Here is a 26,526-nt window from a genome sequence, read left to right as displayed (position 1 = left end):
CACACAAAAAGTGAGCTTAGTATGGAGCACAATATTAACACCACCAAGTTACCCACTGCTAGAAGAGATTAAAAACAGGACCTCTCTGGGTTACAATGCAGTCAGTAAAGAACACTGAAGTGCCTACCTTTTCCAGTTGGTGCATGCCTTCCTCTACGCAGCAAAGGGATGCCAGTGTTCTCAGTGTCTGGGGATAAAGGCACCTGAAACAATCCTGACGACAGATCTTAAAGAGAGCAACTACACCTCCTTCCTGCAGGGGAAAAGAAAAAAAATAAATAATCAGGAAAAGCAGCACTGAATGTTTCCCTACTATTTAACTGAAATTGGGTAGGGAAGTAGATTCCTTTAGTAATTTATCCAAATTAGCTATCATCACAACACCAACAAAGAGGATGTTAAGCTCACACAGAGAACTCAAGTTGATTAATGCTTATATACTAAGTGATGAAAAAGTAATATAGCCTCTGTGGGAGGTGTGCTTAAGTGATTGACTTTTAGCAATTACAAGCACAGTTTAAATTAAACTTGACATTCATGCGAAAATTACAAAGAATTATCAATAGGTAGCAATTGGAGTGACATTTAAGTGCTGGTTCAACCTATGCTGTTAGCTTAAAACAGATTTTTGCTGGGATGTATTTCCCATGCCTCAACATTTCTGAGCCCCATGCAATATTTACTTAATGCTAAAAAATGAAAGGGAAGATTATAGGATAGAAGAGCTACTGAAAATAACTTGGAAATAAGTGTCAGGTTCTGTGCAGGTACAATATCATCACTCTCTAATACATAAAATCTGCATTCCTACAATTTTATACACATGGCAATAACGCCAAAGGATTGAATATACACACATCCTTAGAGTAACTAGCCTTAATTTCTTCCAAGCTTGTAAACATGTTTGCAAAGTCCACATGTAAATGGAAAGACCTAAATACAGATAACACATGTACTTTGGGTTTTTGGATTGTCCATTTAAAAATGTTAGATATACTAATTAAATGTCAGATACACTACAGATGACATATATTATGTAAGAGTAGACATACAATGAAGAGTAAAGCATTGAAAACATGAATATCAGATGAAAGACCTGACTAAGTATTTTGATTACATCAGAAAATAGCAAATAATTGGAATTATGGGCCAAGTGTAATACACACCCTTTTAAAAGCCTGTTTCAATAGCCTCTGTATAAAACTATTTTTCAGATTCACAGAAATAATCTTTTTTCTCCTCAACCATTTGTGTTATTTGAAAGCTCAAGAGGTTGTACTGACATAAAGCCTCTGAACTAAAATTCAGACTCGACTCCTTTTCAGAATCCTACATTTTTGTACTAGTTCTGCTGGAATAGAGTAGAGAATAATAGGGCAAAAAAAAGGTAGCTGTTCAGTCTAACAAAAATATGTACACTAGTTTATAAGAAAATTAGAATTAGACAAAACTAACACCTCAGTACAGTTTCAAGATAGAAATTTTATGTTATGTCCATGTAATTTCTGTAAGACCAGTAAAACCAGTAGGCTTACTGAGGTCTGCCACCAGTAAAATTCATTTCTGGTATTGTAAGATGTGCACACGTATCTGTAGGAGTTATTTCATGTCTAGTAGTGCTATACATAGACTACTGCAGAGAGGCCATTTCTGAGCCACTAAAGTAGAAAAGAGGCAATATACTAACAAAAAAATTTCAGTCATTTGTCCTTCCACAAAAGGATATATTTCACCCAAGCAGTAATTCAATTGTCTGTGACAAAAACACAGAAAAAAAAATTACAGTGTTGCCCCCAAACCTAAGGTAACTGGAGATTTAATTTCTTTCATCAGCATTCTGAAAGTCCCCACAGTTCACTCGACTCAGAAATGATCTGAGCCTCTGTTTTAGTCAGAATAAGCAGAAGTTGGTGGACAACACTATCAGAGCTCAGGTGGTGTTGGCACATTTGCTTCAAGATTTCTGTATGATAAATGGGTACCCTTCTATTTGCCAGTGATGGACAGAAAGTGATTTATCACTGAGTTTGTCAGGAGCTGTATACTTTATTTTATGCCCTGTGTAGCATTACCAAGCAGTAAAACACTGATCACAAGTAATAAATCTAGAAAGTTGTAGGTGAAATACAGAACAGGTAGGTCTCCTGCGTTAACATAGCCCACTCTCACAAGCCCCTCTTCCCCTAACACAGACAGGAGGGAAAGCAATACCAAAAAACCCAACTTTGGGTTGAGATAGAGTTTTACTGGATGAGAGATAATCCAATGCACAATCTCCTTAGCCTGTTTGCAGAAAAGTGCAGCAAAACACAGAAGCAGCAGCAACCAGTGACCTCCTCCCACTCCCCACCCCACAGCCTGCCCAGCAGAAGAGACCAACACCCCAAACCCCAGAAACTGGAAGAAGCAACCAGAACAGGAAGCTTCTCATGTTACAGACTGAACTTCAAGCCCCGTGATACTTTGCTCCAGCCAGCACTTTTATTTTGAAGCTGACATGAAGACAGGATGGCATTGAATATCAGCAGCAGATTCAATTCAACCTGTGGCAGTAGGAAATGTTGAGCCTGATTCTGCAGCTTGCCAGAAACACTGTGGTTCCAAAGGTAGGAAACTGATCTGCAAGCAGAAACCTGACTAAAATTTTCCCTTGTAGCTGCAACAAATACTTTGCTTGGATCTTCCCTTCCACATTTTCTCTTTTTGCTTTTAAAAATCACCTAACTGGTAAAGTTTCCATTATTCTGCCACCAGTGTAGTTGCTTGTAGATGAACATTACATATTATGGTTCAAAACTCAATGTTGGCTCTTCTATTAACTTAGAATTCAAGGATTTTTATTATTAAGGCTTCCTCCCTATTTTTATCCCTCGCTACTACTCATCGGTGTTAGAGCTCATAGAGCTCTCAGATTTTATACTTCTGACAGCTGGCGAGAACGATTAGCTGGCTGCCAGGGTGAGTCAGCAACATGACTCTTTCACAGCAGATTAAAAAGTTACAAGCTAAAATAAAAAGTTGAAGAATGCCTCCAGGTGGAATAAAATTATAGGTGACACCAGCATAGGAAGTTATCATTTCAAAGCCTTTCGAAGTTTGGTGAGATATTAGAGGAGGATAGAGCAGGGGAGAGAATACTGAAGCCCTTACCAAAATGTGAAGTGAGAAACCAGTCCCTATAAACAGTAGCTTTTTGATATGATCCTGGTTCTTTGTTTGCATGTCCAAGATGCTGGTGTGCTTTAGAGTTGTAATTTGTATCTTGGGACAGGGGTAAAAAACCTCACAACAGTGTTCCACAAGATTGCACATTGTATTGGAGAGTAAAACTTCTAGTTTACACGAATAAATTTGTTGAGTTCTGCTTTCACCCTAAATATTTTACTTCCCTGGTTATTTTTTACCAAATATCACAGCTCTCAAGGGAACTTCTGTGTCTGTGGAAGGTTTTGTGATCTTGGTAAAACTCGAATCCATTTTCAAATCCTACTCTGCACTTACAGTCGTAGTTAACCACTCAAGTGACTGAACTCAAAATTTTGGTCTGTTATGATTCCTCTGCCACTTTGCACACTTGATGCAGATAACAGGCAATAGAGAGGGTGATGGATGAGGGTGAGTTGGGACAAATGTATTTCACAGTACACAGAGGAAACTGACACGCAGGACAGGTGATGCAATCACTACTGTAATTTGGCAACCAAATGCCACTTAGGGTGCTCTGCACAAGGGGATGCATTTCCTCACTTGTAAATGTGTAACACCCCCATTTTAACAATAAATTAAATGTAATGATTTATAGAAAGTCAGGCTTCACTTTTGCTAAATTAAACTGTTACTGAATTCACACAATGACCAAAGGCACAAGACCGATTTTCCTCATCTTTTTTTAGTTCAGCACTCCCTCAATACTCAACATTTTAACATTGTTTTTGGATACCACTGAGTGGAGCTCAAATACCAATTTAGAAAAAAATTAAACCTCTCAGGATATTGCCAGGATCCACTGCATGTTTCTGAGTCTACCACATTCACAGCCTTCAGAACAGAGCAGTATACCTTTTATGGTGCAAACATCCACCTAAAGGCAGATCAGTGGGAAACTTAATTAAATGTTGCTGTTTAACCTCGTCTCTGAGCAGGACTAGGGACTGGCATGCCTCTCCAAAAGCAGAAGCTTGAGAAAGGAGATTTTTTATGTTTCTATATACACTGTGATTGTGATTATCCTATCCTTGACCTTACACAATGCCCTGCCATTCTCACTTTTTCAAGATCAAAGGTGCGAATTCTGCAAGGATTGCCAGTATCATTGATCCTGGCAGAATGAGTCACTTATATGAAAAGTTAGCATCAAATACATAGAAAACAAGAAAACACAATGCCAGTAGTTGTAGTGATGGTCCTCTGTAGAAGGAACACAATGGATGCAAAGTACTTCTAAAATTACCTCTGCAGTAATATTTCTAACCTCTTGTTTACACACATCTGAAGACATCTCACTGTTTGTCTGCATAGTCAGCCACATGCATGGCCATTTGTAAAGATTCTCTTCACTTACATGTTTGGTACTTAGAAAGTATTCTCAGCCCAAGACACTGAAGGAAGTTGTAATGCTTCAGGTGGCAAAAAGACAGCTGTAGTTGAATCAATGCCCAGAAGACTATTGGAGATTGCCATCCTACTGTGGCTCTTTGCACAGGCATTGAGCTTCATTAAATTAAAGATCTGGAGGTTTAACAGGATAATTGTGGTAAACTCTGCAAAGTAAGGCTTACAAAATAGGAAACAAGTTTCTCAGATTTTAATTTTTTACCTTTCAAAACTCACACCACTACTAAGTTGAGTAAAATAACTCGTTTGTGTAACTTGCTTCCTTCAGATTCATCCATATATCCCCTTACCTTAGCTATGATACGGCACAGATGAGCACCTTCCTGGGTAAGGCTGAATAAACTACTAATGGCCAGCTCAGTGATGTACATACTATCTGACAATTCAATCTGTCTCAGAAGGGTCTGTGTGACAAGGAGAAAATAAACATCATTTACTTTCAATGAAAAGCATTAGCATTAGATTTAAAGACACTTGCTTCTTGCCCAGAGAAAGGGAAAAAAGCCACGGGCAGAAGTCAGACTGATAACACTGTGCCATATTTCTCATTGCATTTCAGCAGATGTAACCACGAATTATTCATATTTATACATAACTATCACTGAGTAAAAGAGCAGGTATGTGTGTGTGAGAACACACAATAAAAAATTCTTGAGCTATTTAGTAGATTGTTATTGGGTTTGGCCTGGAACTCAACTAGCATTTCCAGAAAGCAACTGATCATGTCACAGCGTAGAAGCAGTATCACAAGGTGATAGAAGACTTCTACCTTATTTAGAAGGAATACTGCAGGAGAGCCTTTCTTCAAGATTTCTAAAGAAATGCAGTGTGAAAGGAAAACAAAACATGACCAAAGGTCTTATTAACAAGACACTGTTCATGAATTAGAAGCCTCACAATGAAGGTGATATAGCAGAAAAAAATCTAAATCACAGTGAACAGTGAGTCACAAGTTCATTTTGTTTGACATTTAAAATTATTTGAGAATACAAACACCTAAATCTCTAAGCAAGATATTTGAATCATTGATCATAAACTAGCTGAAAATTGAGATCTCTAATTCTAATCATTCTCTTAATGGATGCTCTCCCTCAAGAATCAATTATTTGGAAAGATTATTTTTAAACTATAGACTAACCTGTGCTTCATGTGTTAAAACCAACTCTATCAACTGGCCAAAATACTGAGCAACTGTAGTGAGTGTTTCATTAATACAAGATTTCATGGACTTCAGTATCTGTTCATCTTCAGTTTGTATGCACCTGGGGGGCAGAAAAAAAGGATAAGGGTGAAGGCAAAAGATGCAACAGACAACTCCTGGTTTATCAAGCTGAGTGTCACTGGCGACCTCTGTATAATAACAAGGACATAATAGGAATTCAGCTCCTCATGATGACACTGTCATTGTGCCAGACCAGTGGACATTAATGAATCATTTGAGGATCACTATTTACTTCAGACAGCAGGCCAAATTTCACTGCAGATCAGTGTGCTCGTACCAAGATAACTCTGCCATTTTCCACTCCTGCTAATAGTTGCAGTCACTCTAGGATGTCAGCGTTTTAACTGCAGCTGTATATATCCATCCACCCCTCATGACCAAGGAAAGGTTTTCAGTGACTCCAGTTTCTTTACCTTCTTTGCCATAGTTTAATGATAGCAAGATAGGAACCACAAATGTATGTGTGTCCAGACGAGTAAAGTCCATTTACATTTGAACAGCATACTCAGAAGTAAAATTTAGCCTTCTATATAGAAAGATAACGTAGAGCAAGTGTAAAGTGTTAGTCTAACCACTCTGTAGTCTGTGATATTTGGCTGTAAATAAAGAAATTAAATAAAGATGGGAAACTTTATGCAATTCAGTTGAACTATTACTTTCTCACAGAAATGCATTCACTTGAATTGTTAAAACATATTCCATCCAGGCAGGCCACTAGAATGGAAGATACAGTTTGGTTGATCAGTGTCTCCACCCACACAGTGTGTCCCCTTTTCAGCTTTACCTGTCAAACAGACAAGGAGGGAGAGGGCTGATTTAGGGCAGGCACTATGAGATCAGAGACCTCATTAAATCAGTGTGGCTCACAGTAGACTACAAAAGTAAAGTCTGATCTGTGTGGGTTTGGCAAAAGTCAGTAGTGCTGAAGAAAAGTTCTTTCCTGATAATTAGATGGTGTCTTTTTTTTGGTTTTTTTCCTGATGATCCCCTGAACATAATGACTTGCACAGTGTTCAACATAAATTGAAAAAGACTGATTGAACTGTGCTGGAGGAAACAAGATGATTCCTGTTAGACAGGGGAAATGTCATGAGAGGAATTATAAAGTGATTCTTATTTTCCAGTCTCAGCATTCTGGAGTGCACAGAGCTACAAGTGCAATTTAAAGGAATGTGTATTTCTGTTTGGTTTACCAATACATGGAGATGTTCATACAGGAATATGTAGTATGACAGTTTCACAACTTAAGTTTTCACACCAGCTGGCTTCATAGAACACGAAGGTAACTTTGTCACTGATATCATTAAAACCAAACTTTTTTTCCTTGATGTCTAAAAGCCCTGAAAAATCCATTAGCATGCAGTTTCGTGGCTGTGCCAGACTCTGTGCAACAGCAGATCCCATCTCCAATTAGAATGCAGTTTAGGTAAAAGCAATTCACTTTATACACCAGAGGGGCTAACATATAGGAAGCCTTTCAGGGCTGCAGAGGCCTAGTTTAAACATTTCAGAGTGTTAGTACATTAGTACTTCCTCTTAGAAAACCTACAAAATAATAAACCAGAAAAAATAATATTTCAACTAGGAAATTTAGATTACCTTTCTGTGAATGCCGTAAACTCTGAACACTTGTCTATTAAAAGCTTTTCATACTGTGAAGAGAGAAAGAGAGAGTGGATTTAAAGCAATAACCATACACACAAATGCCTTTTTAAAAGTGCTTGTTTACAACAATTAGCTGAAAACGCTCTGGAAACATAATACTTCATACAGACCTCAAAAACAAAACTTCTTTTATATAATTTGTCAACATTACTAACATTCAAAATCAGGCCTATGAGAAAACAGGATCCAAAATGAGTCAAGGATGATTCCATTGTTGAAAACAAAAGGGAATTAGAAAGCCTCAAACAAAGGACCAGCATTGATAAAAAAGGGGGTTCTTCTTTTTTAAAGCAAATGTTATTTATAGCAATAAAATAAAAGGTGAAACAAGACAAACATGACAACATGTAAGGCATCCTACCTGGTGCATTTCTTCTGAAGGATTCCTGGTGTACGTATTGTATTCATTTATCATTGAACGCACATGGCAGTTGACTCTTACTGTCATGCTGTGGACTCTCTGCCATCTATTCTTCTCGAGCTTTTGAGCAATCCTGGTCAACTCCGTGCTTATGATCCATGCTCTTTTTAATAACAGCTGCAAGTTATCACATGTGTTATATTGTGAGGAAAGGAGAAGTTCATTTTGTTCATCCTTCTCAATACTGATGGGCTTCGACTGGAGAATACACATACATTCACAGTCTGTCATCAGCTTCAGGTCTTCCATCCATCGCTGAACAGAGTCCACCTGAATTAAGTGCATGCTAGAAGGCAGAGAATGAAGGAAGAACAAGGTAAAGCAAAACACCTTTAACATAACCACAGGAAGAATGAGGTAATGCAAAATACCTTTACAGTAACCACCAGCAATATCACAGCTGCATTCACCTACCATGTTGCAACTGATTGACAAAAGGCAACTAAACGAACAATCAATTTTCTTGTGGTAACAGAGTGACATGTTTAGCTTTCCATTCTAAACACAGCTTTTGGTTTTCTAATCATCTTACACCAGTTACCTCTTATACAATTATTTGCAAAAAATTAACAGAGATTAGAGATAAATAAATAGAAGTAAGTTTAGATTGCACTTCTTGGGGAGAAAATGTTTCCTGTACATTCAAGGCTCAATATAATGAAGGAGCAAAGTTACGGGTGTGTTTGCTTATTTATGAGACTGTACTATCAGCTTCTTCTAGACACTCTGCCTACTAATCACTTTAAAAGAAATTACTTTGCAGCATCTCTCTACCCACACTGGCACAGCCAAACCACTAAAATGTGGTAGTGGAAACAGCAGCGCCACTGAGCTGTTCTGTTCCCTAGAGCCTTGAGGTAGAGTTGCCTAGATATTTTTCCTTATAGTGAGGTGCCCAGATCCTAATTAAAAGCCACTAATCTGCACCTCAACCCTGCATACATACAGAGCCAAGTTATGTTAACATAACTGGTATTATTAACGCTATATCGAACATGATGGTGAAGTGTGGGATGTTAGGTCAGAGCAAAGTTTGTGCAATTGCATTCACCCTCATCTACACTGTTTTTGCAGACAGGGTATAGCTTCTGGGTTGGGTTTGTTTTGTTTAGATCAGGGAATTCCTTAGTGGCAGCATCCTGATCCCATTGTCTCCCTGGAGATTTGCTCCCTTTTCTTTGAGGTTTTCCCAGTCCATTGCTGCCTCCTGCATTTTCCCAGACCCTCTGCACAAAATGCAGGCTCCCGGGAGATTTTCATTTTTGTATGTCTAAAATAGTATCTGCTGAATTTATAAACATAGGCATGGCCAGCAAATGTAATATTTGTATACACATGTCCAAAAGGGGCACTGTACTTAGCAAGAATTTCAGATTACCAATCTACAGTAAAAAAAAACAGAACACAACACTTCTTTCCCCCCTGAGAGTTTTTGTAATTTGAAGACATACTCTTAATTTTTGGCATGTCAACTTAATACAAAATACTCCCAAAATGTTATTATCTCTTATTCTAGTGAAAGATGGATCAATACTAAAGGATTCTGACAAAATAAATATGAAAAGTAAGGCAAGAATTAAATTAAGTGAAAGCAAGAGAGACTGGGCTTAATTATTTTCCCCAAGCTTCTGTTAGTAGCCCTCAGCTAGTCTGACCATGTAGTGGATTGTTCTCTACCTTCTGAATACACCCTACAGTTCTGTATGATGCTATACCAGAAAGGACTGAAAGAAAAGTTGCATGATGTCCTCCATTCTTTTAATCCAGCTGCTGAATTTTCACAGCTCAATATCTCAGCAGTAATACATTGTGCTTTTATCTAAACCAAATCTACAATGAGAGTAGCCAAGCTAAGGATGATCACCATATCACAGTATCACAGTATAACTAAGGTTGGAAATTACCTCAAGGATCATCGAGTCCAACCTATCAACACAGACCCCATGACTAGACCATGGCACCAAGTGCCACGTCCAATCCCCTCTTGAACACCTCCAGGGATGGTGACTCAACCACCTCTCTGGGCAGCCCTTTCCAATGACGAATGACTCACTCGGCGAAGAACTTCCTCCTCACCTTGAGTCTAAACCTCCCCTGGAGCAGCTTGAGACTGTGTCCTCTTGTTCTGGTGCTGGTTGCCTGGGAGAAGAGACCAACCCCTTCCCAGCTACAACCACCTTTCAGGTAGTTGTAGAGGACAATGAGGTCACCCCTGAGCCTCCTCTTCTCCAGGCTAAACAATCCCAGCTCTGTCAGCCTCTCCTCATAGGGTTTGTGTTCAAGGCCTCTCACCAGCCTTGTTGCCCTTCTCTGGACACGTTCAAGTGTTTCAATGTCCTTCTTAAACTGACAGGCCCAGAACTGGACACAGTACTCAAGGTGTGATCTAACCAAAGCAGAGTACAGGGGCACAATGACTTCCCTGCTCCTGCTGGCCACACTATTCCTAATGCAGGCCAGGATGCCATTGGCCCTCTTGGCCACCTGGGCACACTGCTGGCTCATATTCAGGCAGCTGTTGATCAGCACTCTCAGATCCCCCTCTGTTTGGGAGCTCTCCAGCCACTCTGACCCCAGCCTGTAGATCTTGTGCTTCCATTTATACATCAGCTGATCTCAAGATATCTCCCTCCAGACCACTGAAGGAATATTCCACAAGTGATCAAAATGTATTAATGTACATATGAAAAGGAGGCTCACCTCAAGTATAATTTCATATAAATCTACAGCAAAGATACAAGAGGTGTCTGTCACTGATCCAATCCCCCATTTCACCATATATGATGAAACTACTTTTAATTTTAAACTTTACAGGCTACTGCTATTTAAGGTCTTTTTTTTCCCCATTCAGCTTTGAATATTGTGTAATTGAATTTCAGTATTGATCGTGGCTTGTGTTCTGCATGCTGTGTATAGTCCCTTTATTGCCTTTTTGGATTTGAAGCCAGGTTTCCTAATAAACAAAAATAACAACTTTAGAAGTGTGAGACATGATTTATAACCGTGTGCACAGTTCACATGCGGTTCAGGATAAACCCATAGCGTAGAGCAACGTATTTTTCATTTCTGAAATGCACTATGATAATTGCCAAAATCTGTTTAGTTAAGTACCAAAAAACCTTCCTAAATTACAAATTCAAATGGGGAAAAAAGGACTATAATAGGAGGTTAGTTAGAAGGGGGGGTGGGGGGGACAGACAGAGCACAGAAGTTCTTATTTCCTCTCATTCCAAAAGCTTATCTTCATTCTGAGAAGTAAAAAGGATGACAGAGTAGTACAAAAAAAAAGATAAGGATTCATGTTAAAGAAATTCCCCTTTTTGGCCTCTGTTCCTATTGACTGCCACAAGTACAGCTGCAGAATTTACGATTTCCTATGACTGAAACAGCATTCCTTAATTTTCAGCAGCAGCAAAAACAACACCATTCACGTCCTTTCAGACAGAACCACAGAAAGCTCCCCATGCTGTGTCAGCTTTTCCAACACATCATCCTCCAAAATACACATCATGATTCCTCAGGTGAAATACACGAACGAATCACCTTCATCTCCCTGCATTTAGCTAAAATCTTACTGTGCATTCAGCAGGTTAATTTGTAGACTATTTTTTGGTGTCTATTAAAACAGGAAAAGCAAAGAGTGTGATTGTTCCTAATTGCTTATTAAGAATCCTATTCCAAACAGCATTTACTGAACTCCAAAACCGAGCTGAAAATTTCCATTTTGTCTTCCCATTACTTAAAATAAAAAACAAAACAGCACCTACAAAATAAATACAGCCATAATGAGTCAGAAGGGGGGAAAAAAAAAAGAGAGTAAAAAGAAGAAAGAAAAAAAACCCAACCCACACAAACAAACAAAAAAATCCCACACACCAAGGAAAACAAAAAACAAAAGAAAGAAGAATCTGTCTAGCCCATTATCCTGCTCCTAACATGGCCATTAGGAGTTGCATAAGGAAAGATCATAAGAAGCGTGGCAAGAGCCGAGCAACCCCTCCCTCCCATCTTCTGGCAATTAGTGGTTTAGGAACTTCCTAAGCCAGAAGTTGTGTCTGAGCAGGATGTTTTTACAATTCATGAAACAACAGTAGCCATTAATCCTTTTTTGAACTCAGTTAAACTTTTGGCCTTTACAGCATCTACTGGCAGTGGCGTGGATTGGTTATGTTTTGAAAAAAACAAAAAGTGTTTCTTGTTTGACTTAAACTTGCTGCCTGGAGATATTAACAGAAGTTCTTTAGTTCTTGCATGCTGAGTTCTGCATTCACCCTCTTTGTGCAATTCATTCTTTCATTTGTGCTACCATATCTTCTCTCAGTTATCTCGCTTCCAAGGTAGAGAAACAGTCTCTGTCTAGTCTGTCACCACACAGGAGGGATTCCACTCCTTTGATCATCCACTTACTCTCCTCACCTTTTTAAAAGCCTTTTCCAGTTTTTCCTGTGTTCTCAGATGTGATGGCAAGAACAGAATACAATGTCCAAGATATAAGCAAATTACAGATTTAGACATTTGAATTACATATCCTGCACTGTCCCTATTCTCCAAGAACTCACTAAATTAAATTTCCTCTTTTTGCTTAAGTGTTTTTTCAGAGAGCTGTTTCATCTTTACCTTCCAGAAAAATCTACTTATTTGGATTTCAGAATCTTTTCCATGAGTGAGAATACATAATTTAGAGCTTGCTATTCTATGTGTATGATAAAAAAATGACAGTTCTTCAGTTCCCTTCCCCTCCTCACATGCATTACATTATGTTCATTAACATATAATGTCTTCTGGCATTTTGCATTTCTGAGACTCAGTATTATGGGTCTTTGTGTTTTGCATTATTTCAGTTTGGCCTGAACAGTTTTGCATCAGCAGGAAGTGTTGTTGTCCTGCTATTAAACTATTTTTCAGGTTGTTAAATACATTAAGCAAGACTGGTTCAAGCATAAGAGACCTTACTGGTGTGATTTTCTCCAGTTGTTTAACCAAGCAACAATAGCTGGGTAACTGGCAGAGGTCCTGGTGTATATTGATAGCAGTCCCCCACCAGTTAGAAGGTCTGAATTTAGTATGTCATGGCATATTGACAAAAAAGCAATTTATCTAGACTCTACATTGTAAAAGCAGCATTTCATGCAAAAATAGTAGTAAAAATAATTCAGTGCAAAATAAAAATTCAATAGAAAGTCTCCAGCATTTCTTCAAAGTCATTCTGGTTTAATTGAGGTTGTAAAATATTTGATGAAGTTTTCAAGAGCATGCCTCTGAATTTGAGTAACTAACAGTTTGGACACTCTGAATTCTAGTGCGCTGGCCAAAAGCCAATCTTTTAAAAATTGTGCTGTTTTGACAAAATCCTTTGGTGCCACCAGCTGAGACCAGTTCAGGGCAACAGCAGATTGAAAGTACACTGCTTCAAAAGACACTCAGAGCTTGTTTCATACAGACGTGTCTTCACCATACAACACAGAATGTTAGGGGCTGGAAGGGACCTCAAAAGATCATCTAGTCCAACCCCCCTGCCAGAGCAGGATCACCTAGAGCAGATCACACAGTAATGCATCTAGGTGGGTTTTGAATATCTCCACACTTCAAGGGAAATTTCATCCTGTGAAAAGACCCACATTAAAAAAAGCAAACCCTCCCATTTTATAATAATAGAATCAACAAGGTTGGAAAAGACCTCAAGGATTATAAAGTCCAACCTGTCGCCCAAGACCTCATGACTACTAGACCATGGCACCAAGTGCCACGTCCAGTGCCCCTTTGAACACCTCCAGGGACGGCGACCCAACCACCTCCCTGGGCAGCCCATTCCAATGGCTAACAACTCTCTCTGGGAAGAACTTTCTCCTCACCTCCAGCCTAAACTTCCCCTGGCACAGCTTGAGACTGTGTCCTCTTGTTCTGGTGCTGGTTGCCTGGGAAAAGAGACCAACCCCCACCTGGCTACAACCTCCCTTTGGGTAGACAACAACAAGGTCTCCCCTGAGTCTCCTCTTCTCCAGGCTAAGCAACTCCTGCTCTCTCAGCCTCTCCTCGAAGGGCTTGTGCTTGAGGCCTCTCCCCAGCCTCGTTGCCCTTCTCTGGACACACCAAGTATCTCAATGTCCTTCTTAAATAGAGGGGCCCAGAACTGGACACAGTACTCAAAAAGAGGCATATCATATTCAGAGTTCTGTTACCAACATTTCTCTTTCCTTTTTGTTTTAATTTGCTGTCGTTGTTTTCTGTCATCTAGTCAGTAGGTCACAAACAAATCACAAGATCTTAAGGAAAGGCAAGGTGGACTTTCATCTAAAGGATTGCTCTATCTAGTGTTGGTACTAATTGAATACAAAAGAGAAGAATGAATAAGTAAATCATTTGTTTAAAACTTACAGCCTGGAGCTCTCTACTACAATTTTACTGGCAGCACATGTGCTTCATTTTTAAATTGTAAATGTTATCATGAAAAAGAGTTTTGCCTCCATTTGAGTACACAGTTTCACTAAATGCAAAAGATTCATGTTTGATAACATTGTGGTCAAGTCCCAGCTGATCAGTTCACACAAATAATTCCAGTGGTCATATTTATAAAAAATAAAGAATTCTGCTCAGTCAAATTATGTTTTTGAGGCTTCTTAGCCTATTTATCCATTTTCACCTATTATGACAGATTTATCACCAGTCCCAATGAGAGGATTTAGTACAGATTCCAGATAAACCTATGAAGAAAGCCATTGCCAAGTCTTACAATTGGGCTGAAATTTATTATTCTAATTAGCAGTAGGTAATTAATTGGCAACAAACAACTCCTTGAATGGATTTGGGCCTCTCTTTAACCATTAATCATCTCTAATTCTTTTCCAATTCATCTTTTCAAAATTATTCATAGGTTCCCAATATACCCAGGGCCACTTTCTACATCAATACAGTGGAAGTCAGATCTCAATGGAAGGGTTTAATCAAAAGCCACAGAGACAAGTCTTATTTATCACCAGCCTGCAAAACTTAGAACTAAGCTTTTGTGGTTAGGCTACTGCATCTTATGCATTCACCACCATAGAAATGACTACAAGAGAAGTAAAAACATCATAAACACTTGTAATGTGTAAGGTATGACATGTAAATTGACTATGGCTTCATCACACCTATTTAAAAGGCCACATCAATCGTTTAGTGTTAAGTGCTGCACCAATGTGCTTCTGAGATCTTTATGTTTTTCTGAGAAATCCTCACTGCAAGTGGTCTCTCTACAAATGTCTGGAAATACTGTGCCACCTCAGAATTACTGGCACACTACAGAACATAAGGAAGATAGAATATCAAAACTACAGACCAATTCAGCTTGCTGATTAGCTTATCTAAAATCTAGGATAACCTTAACATATATTCATTTTCTTTATGGTAGAGTTTAAGTAGAGCCAAGTCAGAAGGCAAAAGGACTAGTTCAAACTGGTTTTCCGGGTTTTTACTTTGTGCCCCACACATTAAGTTGCTAAAACAGTAGCTGTCTCAACAAGCACATAAGCCACTGGGTTCACAGCAAGACAGCAGTAATAGAAAATAAAATTTCCTGACAGAAAAGAGGTTAATGCTAAATAAATCCTGCTGTCAACACATTAGTGACAGCATAAGGCTGCTACTTGCCCTGCCTACAGGCAAAGCTGAACAAACCACATGCTAATCTTGTCACCATGATCACCAAGTATGCCTGTGGAATTTATACTTGTATAGTATTGGTAATTCACACTTACAATGAGAACTGTTGCATTTGTAGTGTCATTGTAAACTAGTGAGCCGATTAAAATTTCCAAAACCAATCATTTTGGTGAACCCTGTGGTACTGGCATATTTAAACTTGGTAAATTGCTATGGAGTCACCATCACGGGAGGTGTTTAGGAAGAGACTGGATGGGGCACTTGTTGCCATGATTTAGTTGATTAGATAGTGTTGGATGATAGGTTGGACTCAACAATCTCAAAGGTCTCTTCCAATCTGGTTAATTCTGTTCTATTCTATTGTTGAGTTGCTGGATTCAGATCAGACTTGATGGGCTTTGATCCAGCCAGAAGAATCCAGACTTAGAAGCAGGCAATTTTAGCAACTCTACAATTCAGACAATATGGTAGATGGGAAAAAGTGCTCTGCTACTGGCTTTGCTTCTTGATGGCCCATTCATGTTGAAAGGGAGGTGAGGAACAGCCAGTACAAATCCACTCCTCTTAGATCCCTTCACCCAAATGTGTTGGTACAAGTTCCAAACATGTTTGTATCTTTTTTAACTCCACTGGCAAATCTAGAAATGAAGGTGTACTTGATAAATCCTGCCAGTGGAACTCTGGGATAGAGGACTTTTTGTTTGGTTGGTTTTTTGGGGTTGTTTTGGGGTTTGTTTGTTTGGTTTTTTTTTTATACTGGCCATTTTAAGCCTATGTGTAAGAGAGTATCTCCATCCTTCAATGATTAACAGAATCAATTTACAACAGGACACTGATCATCAACTAAACTCTGCTTTCCTCTGCAAGCTCCTTTCAGCAATGGTAGGCACGCCACCAGCTCTGCTGGCCTATCCTTTGCATATAAAAATAAAGTAAAACAAACAAACAACAACAAAAAACATCAAAACAGAACAGCAAATTAATTCTACTCAGATCACTTCCTATTCATTTAATTATATTTGCAAAATATCAGCATGAGACAGAAGTTAAATGCATAAATAAATAAAATTATAAGCTGACCAGGCTTTGTGAAGGATATTGGTTCTTTTGTTCAGCATGTTACTGGATCATTTGTTCTGCAGTGAGTAAGCATTCCTCAGGCAAATTGCTCTTTGATGAGCTGGATGAAGGAGGCATTACCTCCATCTGAGGTTAGGTCCTGAAATAAGAAACCATTCTACAACGCACAGGCAAAACCAGGGTCGTGTGGAAATGTGAAATAATTGCAGTTTTTCTCAAAACTTAGACACCAGAGCTTAGGGACCTTAGCTTTGTACACAATGACAAAATCCATTATTTTGTCTAATTAGCCCGATGGAAGGAGAACAGCCTAGCCTGAGGGAACATCATAAAGCAGATCTACTCAGAAGCCAAAAAATGTTACTTCAGAACTTTAAGTCTATCTTGATAACCGAAATATTGATAAACTTGAAGAGATGTTGTCACCAGCATATATTTAAGTTGCTAATTGTTGAGTACAGAAGAGTGCTCACTCCCATAAGCAGCGAGGCATGCTTCCTACATTGTGGGACACAAAAGTCAACAAGGGTATCTGTAGGAGATGCGTGCAGGATATTAACCAGAGAGTTCACCCTAGTACACTGCTTCCTGATGCTCAGGCTACACCTGTAAATGCAGAGGATGATATTCCTTATAGCCTTATAAAACCAATACACTCTAAGAGAAGGTCTTGTGAACACCTAGCAGGGAAGGAAAAATAAAAATAAAAGAGAAGGAGAAAAACAGCAATGGAAATTATCTGGGGCCATAGACCATGGAAATGTTCAGACACAATCACCAGCAGGGACTATTTTGGAGGCATATAATACAGGAGTCCATGAAAACAGCACCAGTGCATCATTGAGTTTTTTCTTTTTGTCTTCCAAACCTGCCTTAATTTGTAGTTTAATAACAAACAGCACTGCTCTGTGCCTTTTTCAAAAGAGTTATGACATGCATTATGAGCGCTACCATTAGCCTTTCACCTTTTACTATTTACTCATTTAAGGTCCTAGCCCTACTGATTGAGTAAAACCTGGATTACTTAATGAAGGAAGCAACAACCATTTTACAGGGAGTTATGAGATCAGCACCACTCAGAAGACTACAGAATTCTGTGGACCCTGTCACTTCTATTGCACAGCAGAGTTCTAGGTAAAACTGTCCAAAAGAGGGGTAAGATAAGGATAGCTTGGTATTGGCTTTTCCAAGATTCACATTAGAACATTAACACTTCGATAGACAAGTTCAAAAGATGAGAACTAGTAATACAGTGTCAAAATACCAGAATGAGTTGGTAAAACTACCTTAAGTAGTGTCATTCAAATAAGAAAGTTTCTAATCAAACAAATTTGGTATTTAAACATAAGCATTTCTGTGGAAGTCAGAGGTCTGAAAATTAAACCTTACATGATCAAATCCATTCTTCTGATACTGGAAGAAACAGATCAGATAATTCGTTCACAAATGACTTAAAAGCCAACTCATCAAATAATTTATTGTAGGCTTAAAAGTGTTCCATTAAGTGCCTGTTCTGGAACTGCATTGCTCCAATGGTTAGAAATCTCTTAATTCTGATTTAAATTTCTTAAGTGTCAGCTCATGCTCATTTCATCTTCCATATCTTTCAATGAATTATTTCTAGAAGCAAACATATCCTTTCAGCTTCTGCTTTGCAAGACATAACAAGTAAAATTCTCTAGATTCCTTTCATGAAACAAGCTGCTTTCCACTCTCCCTGTGCTAAAGAGTCTGGTAGATCCATAGATGCTGCAAAATTCCTTTTTTACTGAAAGACTTGATATTGTGCTTGATGGCAAATGAAGTTTCCCTTTAACTTCCGCAGTGATACAGCCTTATCTCAACCAGAAATATCCCACTTTATATGGTCTGGAGCTGATCTTCACCTTCATCACCACATCTTACTGGTAAATGCAGTCACATTCATCTCATTAGCAACTAGAATACATAAGTCCTTCTCCTAACTTTTTTACCATTGAATGAAACAGATTACAGCAGATTTTCTTGTTATCAGCTCCTGAATGTATAACCTTGAGTTTTCAGCTACTCATCCTTTTTTCTTCAGTGCTTGAAGTGTAGTTCTAATTCTGTGCTTTCAAAAATAACCCCTGCATTAATCCTTTCCCATTTTGACCTTTGTCTGATAGCTACTGTTTTCTGCATTTACTAGCAAAGTACTGCATGTATAAGCTTCACTGTCTTTCCTCTGCTAAAAGGGAAAATAGGGAAAACAGTTACCTTGTCTGGGAGCAATAGCAGTTTATTCAGTACAACACATTTGGCAGGTACACGTTTTGGCATCCTATTTCTCATTTAATCCCAGATCTTTAGCTATTCTTTGCTACAATTTTTCCTGAGTTTCTCTCTTCCATCTCCTTTCCAGTTAATTTTTTATTCCACCCACTCCCACTCTCTAGATCTAAGAATTGTGTTTTGCTGCTTTACACTTGGAGTCTACAAAATTTTGCTGTCAGATTCAACACTTGAAATACTCATTTTCCTGCCTTTTGTAAAGAGTTGTGTTTTGCTACTCCCTGAGATGTGTTTGTTTCTTTCCACGCATTCGACAGAGTTAAAACTTGATTGTTAGTGCTCCTGTCTACACTGAAAATTTAGTCTTTGTTCAGTCAGGGCACTATGACTGCATTTAATATCTGCTCCTTAGAAGTCACAGAAAGTAAACATTTCTTACCTTCTTCTCTTTCATTCAGCACAGCTGAATTCAGGTAGCATTCATACATTTTAAATTGCTTTCCTGAACAAAAAGCCTAATTGGAAAAACTATAACTGATAGTATATTCTAGACTAGTGTCCTATTCTCATTACAGCAGTGATTTAAATTAAAAATACCTTTCTTTCTTTTTTTTTTGGTTGTGTGATCAGTTGAAGCTGTGTGTAAATTGATATCAAGGTCTCAATTTGAGCATTTGCTGAAGACCTTACATTTGCAGCAACTGGAACTACGGTAGAACAATCCAAGTCTAGTGCACACTTTGAAATACAATTGTTCTCACACTCCTCTCTTAGAGCAGGGCATCTGTGCAGCAGTTTACTCAGCTGGACTGTCTTCACTATTTATCAACAAAAAGATACTTTTTCTAAATTACTAAGCTCAGCCTCTTACCCAGCTGAGAATGTTCAGCGCAATTCCAGCCCTTTAGAGCAGAACAAAACGCTGAGAGGAAAAAAGTAACTTACTTTCCCCTGGCAATAACACATTGATTTCTTTCCAGGTTTTTCCTGGTACATTAGCCAAGAGCAACATGGGGTTAGACTCTACCCAGCAGAATCAAGGGTGCTCAAATCTATTTGCTTCCTGATTCATTCTCACAACATAAACACAACCCTTACCCCTCCACATTCATGACTGTGCCACAGGAAGTGTTGACAGGCTTCAGAAAAGTTTATTTGCTTTTAAATGAGGTGGGAAAAGTAGCTTTGTGCCTCAACCATTGTTGAGAGAGTTTCTGTCAAAAGAACGGGAGAAGACTGCTCTGCCGCATTTATCCATCCTGACTTCCCACTGGGTGCACTGGACTGAGAAAATGTTAAACAATACTAGCATACAAATCTGGAAGTTTGAGGATTCCAAATTAGATTTTAAAGACAGGAAATACAGTATAAACACCTGTGAATTAAGGACTCTTGACTACTGCAGACTGGATGTTTCTAATATACACTAGGCCTCCTGTTCCTATGATATTTTCCTCAGATTTTCCTCTGTTTAATATTTATTATGAGCTCAGTCCTGCTGCTATTTAAGACAATGGAAAAATATTTCCATTAATTTTATTTGGACAGAATACCATGTTCTTGATGTAGATGTTTTCTATATTCCCGTTGTACCCCTGGGAGAACCTCAATAGTAAAGTATTTGCAGAAGGAAAGGTACAAAATTCAAATACCTGAAGCATAGTCTATACATGTAACAGGTTTGGGTTTGTTTTGTCTCTAGAAAAACAAGCAGAAGGTTGATTATCTACAGCCTTTAAGGCATATTGCTCTAAATAAAGTAACATACATGCATACATGTGTGTGTGTATGTATAAGTATGTATATATGTAGACAAACTTCATTGCATTCTCTAAAATACTGTAAGGGGCAAAGAGAGAAAGAACTGCCACCACTAACAGCCACATTTCAGCTTAACTCCGGTATGCATTTCACTCCAAATCCCTCAGGGTTAATATGAACTCAGAAATCCAACCACTAACACACACTAGGAAATATAATGAGACTAGAAATGAGGTCAGAGCAGCACATTTCTTAAGATCACTCTACTGTTTGTCAAAAAGGGGAAAAAAGGGAAAAAGCCATTTACAAAGTTGTAGCATTGTTCTGCTAGCTTTCTTAAATTTGCTCATTACAGGTTACTGAACAACTGATTACACGATCCTCCCACCATCCCCAGGCAGCAGTGAATCAGATTAAGAGAGGTCAGGCAATTAAGTAAGGAAGAAATTCCCAGGAAATGTGAACTGAGGTGACAAATATTGTATTTAACACAATATGGTACTGGTATCTCTAATAAATAGCTGAGAAGACGAGTTCGTAGCAAGATCACTAAAATATCCCTAATGAAGAGATTTATTTTTAAAAATCAGATTGTGGGAAAATACCTCAGAAATAACAAGGTTAGGGTAATTAATCTTCATCCTCTCCTATAGCCATAGTTGTAAAGAGTGTTTAATGAACTCACTTGCAAGGCAACATCACTGTGAAAATGATGGTAAAATATATCACATGGAGGGAGCAAGTTAGTTTGTGAACAGAAGTACAGCTTTGCAGCTGCTGAGAGCAGCTGCTGGGTAGTATAAAACACTATCAACCTCAACAGTGCAAGAGGATGATGCACACATACCAGGCCTAACAAGACATATATAGCACTCAGTATGTGATGACCTCATAAGTATCATTAAATAGCAGTTTGTGGAGACGGGCTAATAAGGGCTTCCATTGTGTTTCCCCAGCTGAGAGAGAGGAAGGAAAGACATAGGAAGGTAAAGTGGTTTGCCTAAGGCCAAGAAGATTAATCAGCAGTATAACCAGGGCAGAAATCAGGAGGAATGATGTATAAGGCTCAAATTCAAAACTGATGCAGGGTCTAGAGGACAAGTCTGATGAGGAGTGGCTGAGGAAGCTGTGGTTGTTCAGCCTGGAGAAGAGCAGGCCGAGGGGAGATCTCATTGCTCTCTACAGCTACCCTAAAGGAGGTTGTAGTGAGGTGAATTATAATCTCTTCTTCCTAGTATCAATTGATAGAATGAGAGGAAAATCCTGGAATTTTGCCAGAGGAGGCTTAGGTTGTATATTAGGAAAAATTCTTTACTGAAGGGATGGTCAGGCATTGAAACAACTGCTCAGGGAGGTGGTGGAGTTTAAGAAGGACATTGAGACACTTGAGCGTGTCCAGAGAAGGGCAACAAGGCTGGTGAGAGGCCTTGAACACAAGCCCTATGAGGAGAGGCTGAGGGAGCTGGGATTGTTTAGCCTGGAGAAGAGGAGGCTCAGGGGTGACCTTATTGCCCTCTACAACTACCTGAAGGGTGGTTGTAGCCAGGAGGGAGTTGGCCTCTTCTCCCAGGCAACCAGCACCAGAACAAGGGGACACAGTCTCAAGCTGCGCCAGGGGAGGTTCAGACTCGAGGTGAGGAGGAAGTTCTTCACCGAGCGAGTCATTCGGCATTGGAATGGGTTGCCCAGGGAGGTGGTTGAGTCATCGACCCTGGAGGCGTTCAAGGGGAGATTGGACGTGGCACTTGGTGCCATGGTCTAGTCATGGGGTCTGCGGTGTCAGGTTGGACTCGATGATCCTCGAGGTCCTTTCCAACCTAAGTGATACTGTGATACTGTGATACTGTGGAGTCACCATCTTTGGAGATGTTCAAAAAACATATAGATGTGGTGCTGCAGGACATGGTTTAATGGTCATGGTTGTGTTAGATCACCAGTTGGACTCAATCTTAGAGGTATTTTCCAACTGAAACAATTCTATGATTCTATAAAAGAGAAGACTGCTAAAACAGACATGAGATGTAAATCATTATAATGATAAGTAGACACTACTGAAATAAAATTCTGAGATAAAGATAACAACATAAGTACAATTATTTCACAATTAAAACCATTTCACAAGCTTCTCATAGTACAGCAGTTATATCCCAAGCTTCCATGAATCAAACTACAACTACTAGAAGAATTCACAGACAAGTATCAAACTGCAGTAGAAACATTTGGCAGACTAAAAGAAATGAAAGCATTTGTATCGATTAATGCATTGTTCATATTGTTAGATTCATAAATGAGGAAGAAGACTCCTACCTAGAAGATAAAACCTTAAGCAGTGAAATAGCTAGCCAGGCTGTTTTCTGAAAACAGACCATAAACACCCACAGTATCACAGTATAACTAAGGTTGGAAGAGACCTCGAGGATCATCAAGTCCAACCTATAAACACAGACCCCATGACTAGACCATGGCACCAAGTGCCACGTCCAGTCTCCTCTTGAACGCCTCCAGGGACGGTAACTCCACCACCTCCCTGGGCAGCACATTCCAATGATGAACGACTCGCTCGGTGAAGAACTTTCTCCTCACCTCAAGTCTAAACCTCCCCTGGCGCAGCTTGAGACTGTGTCCCCTTGTTCTGGTGCTGGTGGCCTGGGAGAACAGCATGATGAAGATTTGACCACAACTGAACATAACCAACTGCAAACAATGTACAATTTCCTTGAAAAGATCTTGCTAGTACAAGGGAAAATTTGCAAAGAAGCACAAACCGTGGAGTCAGAGCCATAAAACAATAGCTAGAAGATCATAGAATCAATAAGGTTGGAAAAGACCTCAAAGATCATCAAGTCCAATCTATCAACCAACACCTCCTGACTAACTAAACCACGGCTTCAAGAGCCATGTCCAATCCTTTTTTGAGCACCTTCAGGGATGGTGACCCCATCACCTCCCTGGGCACCACATTCCAATGGCAAATAACGCTTTCTGTGAAGAGCTTTCTCCTCACCTTGAGCCTAAACATCCCCTGGTGCAGTTTGAGACTGTGTTCTCTTGTTCTGGTGCTGGTTGCCTGGGAGAAGAGACCATCCCTCATCTGTCTACAGACTCCTTTCAGGTAGTTGTAGAGAGCAATAAGGTCTCCCCTGAGCCTCCTTTTCTCCAGGCTAAACAATCCCAGCTCCCTCAGCCTCTCCTCGTAGGGCTTGTGCTCAAGACCTCTCCCCAGCCTCGTTGCTCTTCTCTGGACACATTCAAGTGTCTCAATGTCCTTCTTAAATAGAGGGGCCCAGAACTGCACACAGTACTCAAGGTGTGGCCTAACGAGGGCTGAGACCTAGGTACAGGGTCTAAAGTTGACTAATCCAATGTCACAAAAATGTGATGTAATAGTTGTGAAGATACATTCAGAAGGAGTCATCTATATCAGGGAGATAAAGCAACCTAACATTCAGGCAAGTTGTGCCACTCTTATTTCAAAGTCATTAATTGGAAGGTCCGTTCAGAAAATGATACCAAGTCCAAAACACAAGATACTCATCAGGCAGATGGGAACTGCTGTGTCTCCAGTGCACACAGAAAAGTCTTGTCTAGAGATTTTCACACTTCAAAAATATGCATTCTGAAAATAATCAGCCAGACTTCTTCTGTGATAAAGTCTATACCAGCTCTAGCTTGCCCACTTCACAGTGCTTGGATGCCACACACTGTGAAATATGCTACTGACCCTGGCAAGAGGGATTCAAGATAAATTCCTAACTGTCTTTAAGGATGAAAGATGATGCTTGATCATTTTAAAAAGGTCCCAGCTAACAGCAAGCCACAAATATGAAATACCAGCTTTAATGAAAAAAGGTCTAGTGAGGCCAGGTGAACACATTGTTAAAATTCATCAATTTGTTCGCATTTCAAACTCACCATAACTTCACAATTATTATAATGGACAAACTCAAATTTCCTTCAGGTTAAAAGCCAAAATTCTTTTGTGACTTCTGCAGCTCAACTTAAAATATTTTACAGCATAGCTCTGGGAAGTAATAGAATGTGTTTCTACAGCATGTTATACAACTTAAAGATATAGTGATAAAAAGGTTAGGAAAAATCTTGCATTCTGGCAAACTTGCACACTCACAAAATGAATAAAGTACAAGTGAAATGCAGTAATTTTTAATTCCTGAAAACTAAACTGCTGACCTGCATATTAACCTTTTGGATATAGGAAGAAGGATTCAAATGAAAATAAAAGTCTGTTGAGTTCATATTTGTCAAGAATGCCACCAAACGATGGCAAATCAATAGCTGTTGTTTTACTAGCATCGTTCTTCAGATCCAGCCAACTGGCACACCTGAAAATCCTTCTGAGAAGGACCACCTGAATACACAAAGTTTTAACTACCAGCATCAAACTACCCACAAACAACCTGGCTTTCAATTTGGTTCTGAGTGGAATATAAATCACTAAACCCAGAAACACTTCACAGCGAGGTAAACTTCCTTTCTGAAGCTATAAAAGTCTTTGTTGAATTGTTATAGGCTAAATGAGTGAAAATAAAAGAACACAAGGTCATTAAATGAAGCATCATTAGTGGCTGGAGCTACACAATAGCTAAATTTATTCCTTATCATCAGAAGGTATCTTTATGGCATCATTGGCAGCGTACCTTGCTTCTGTAGTACTCTCTTCATACAGCTTACTGCAAAAGAGGTTTTTAATAAAACATTTTCAGTTCCCCAGCAAACCTTCCATTCATGAATGCTTTTCAAAAATTCATAGAACAGTGAATCATAGAGTCATGTAAGCACACTGAACTTTGAACTCTGACAATCTTCACCTGTATCTCCTGTGGCACAGATAATGTGCATTTTTTCCTCTAAAATTTCTTAGTCTTTATCTGAATACTTTAAAAGAGCCACAAAACAAGTTTCTGACATCATCCACATAAAGCTTATTATAGGGAATGTAGGATTCAAATCAGCAGGGCAAGATCAATACACAGTAATCATCACCTCCATGGCCCTCCTCCAGACCCACTCCAACAGATCCACATCTTTCCTGTACTGAACACACTACTCCAGGTGAGGTCTCACCAGAGCAGAGCAGAGCGGTGGAAGCCCTTTGCCTGACCTGATGCCCAGTGAACACATCTCCAGCTATCATATTACCTACAACACAAATACAAAACCAGCAGTGCAAGATAAAACAAGCAAACAAAAACCAACACATATGCATACACACACAAAAAAAACCCAAAACCAAACAAACCACCAACAACAACAACCTTAAGACACACAGAAACTAGACTGAAAAAATCCAAAAGCCATACTGGAAGAAGTTCTGATTTCTTGTGAGCTGATAGATACTCTAACAGTGATATTCTTAATCACAGAGGGCCTAATAACAGGATACTTAAGGAAGACATCTAGAGAAGTTACCAGAACACCTGTAGATTTTGAAGAGCAATGCAAGGCTTTAAATATGCAGATGTGATCTCATTCATATTGTTTTTCACAGGACTCAGATAAACATGCAGGTGTGATCTCATTCATATTGTTTTTTCACAGGACTCAGATCTTGAGTTCCACAAAAAAAAAAAACCCAAGGAAGAAAGCTACAAAAGGAGGAAGGGCTGCCTTTTGGTTAAGAACTGGAAGACAGGAAGCCTGACTTCTATTTTTGCCTCTGCCACAGAATTCCCATATGGCAAACTGGGATATCAAATCCCGGAAGTGATTTTGAGATTAAACGCTGCAAAGGATTTATCCACAAGTGCCTAGATTATACTATACCCTTTTTGTCATTACCATAGCTCCACCTGAAGAAAGTCAAACAGGTTAAAGAACTTTATGGTTTTCATCAGTCTTCAGAGGCCAAGTTCCA

General features: G+C 39.2%; 1 protein-coding gene across 1 annotated transcript in view; it reads right to left on the bottom strand.

The window, feature by feature from the left end:
* Window positions 1-26,526, bottom strand: part of INSC (INSC spindle orientation adaptor protein) — a 103,860-nt gene that overhangs the window by 40,167 nt on the left and 37,167 nt on the right. The window contains exons 3-7 of the mRNA XM_068148595.1: window positions 7,863-8,208; window positions 7,436-7,488; window positions 5,753-5,876; window positions 4,905-5,018; window positions 128-253 (exon numbers count right to left, since the gene is read on the bottom strand). Of these exons, the coding sequence (XP_068004696.1) occupies window positions 128-253; window positions 4,905-5,018; window positions 5,753-5,876; window positions 7,436-7,488; window positions 7,863-8,208 (763 nt within the window). The remainder of the gene's footprint in view (window positions 1-127; window positions 254-4,904; window positions 5,019-5,752; window positions 5,877-7,435; window positions 7,489-7,862; window positions 8,209-26,526) is intronic.

The sequence above is a fragment of the Melanerpes formicivorus genome, unplaced genomic scaffold, assembly GCF_026170545.1.
Source record: "Melanerpes formicivorus ecotype bairdi unplaced genomic scaffold, bMelFor1.0.p_v2 SCAF_16, whole genome shotgun sequence".
In the NCBI taxonomy this organism is placed as follows: domain Eukaryota; kingdom Metazoa; phylum Chordata; class Aves; order Piciformes; family Picidae; genus Melanerpes; species Melanerpes formicivorus.
Note: the sequence above shows the minus strand (reverse complement) of the source record. Positions and strands in the feature narration are given on the sequence as shown.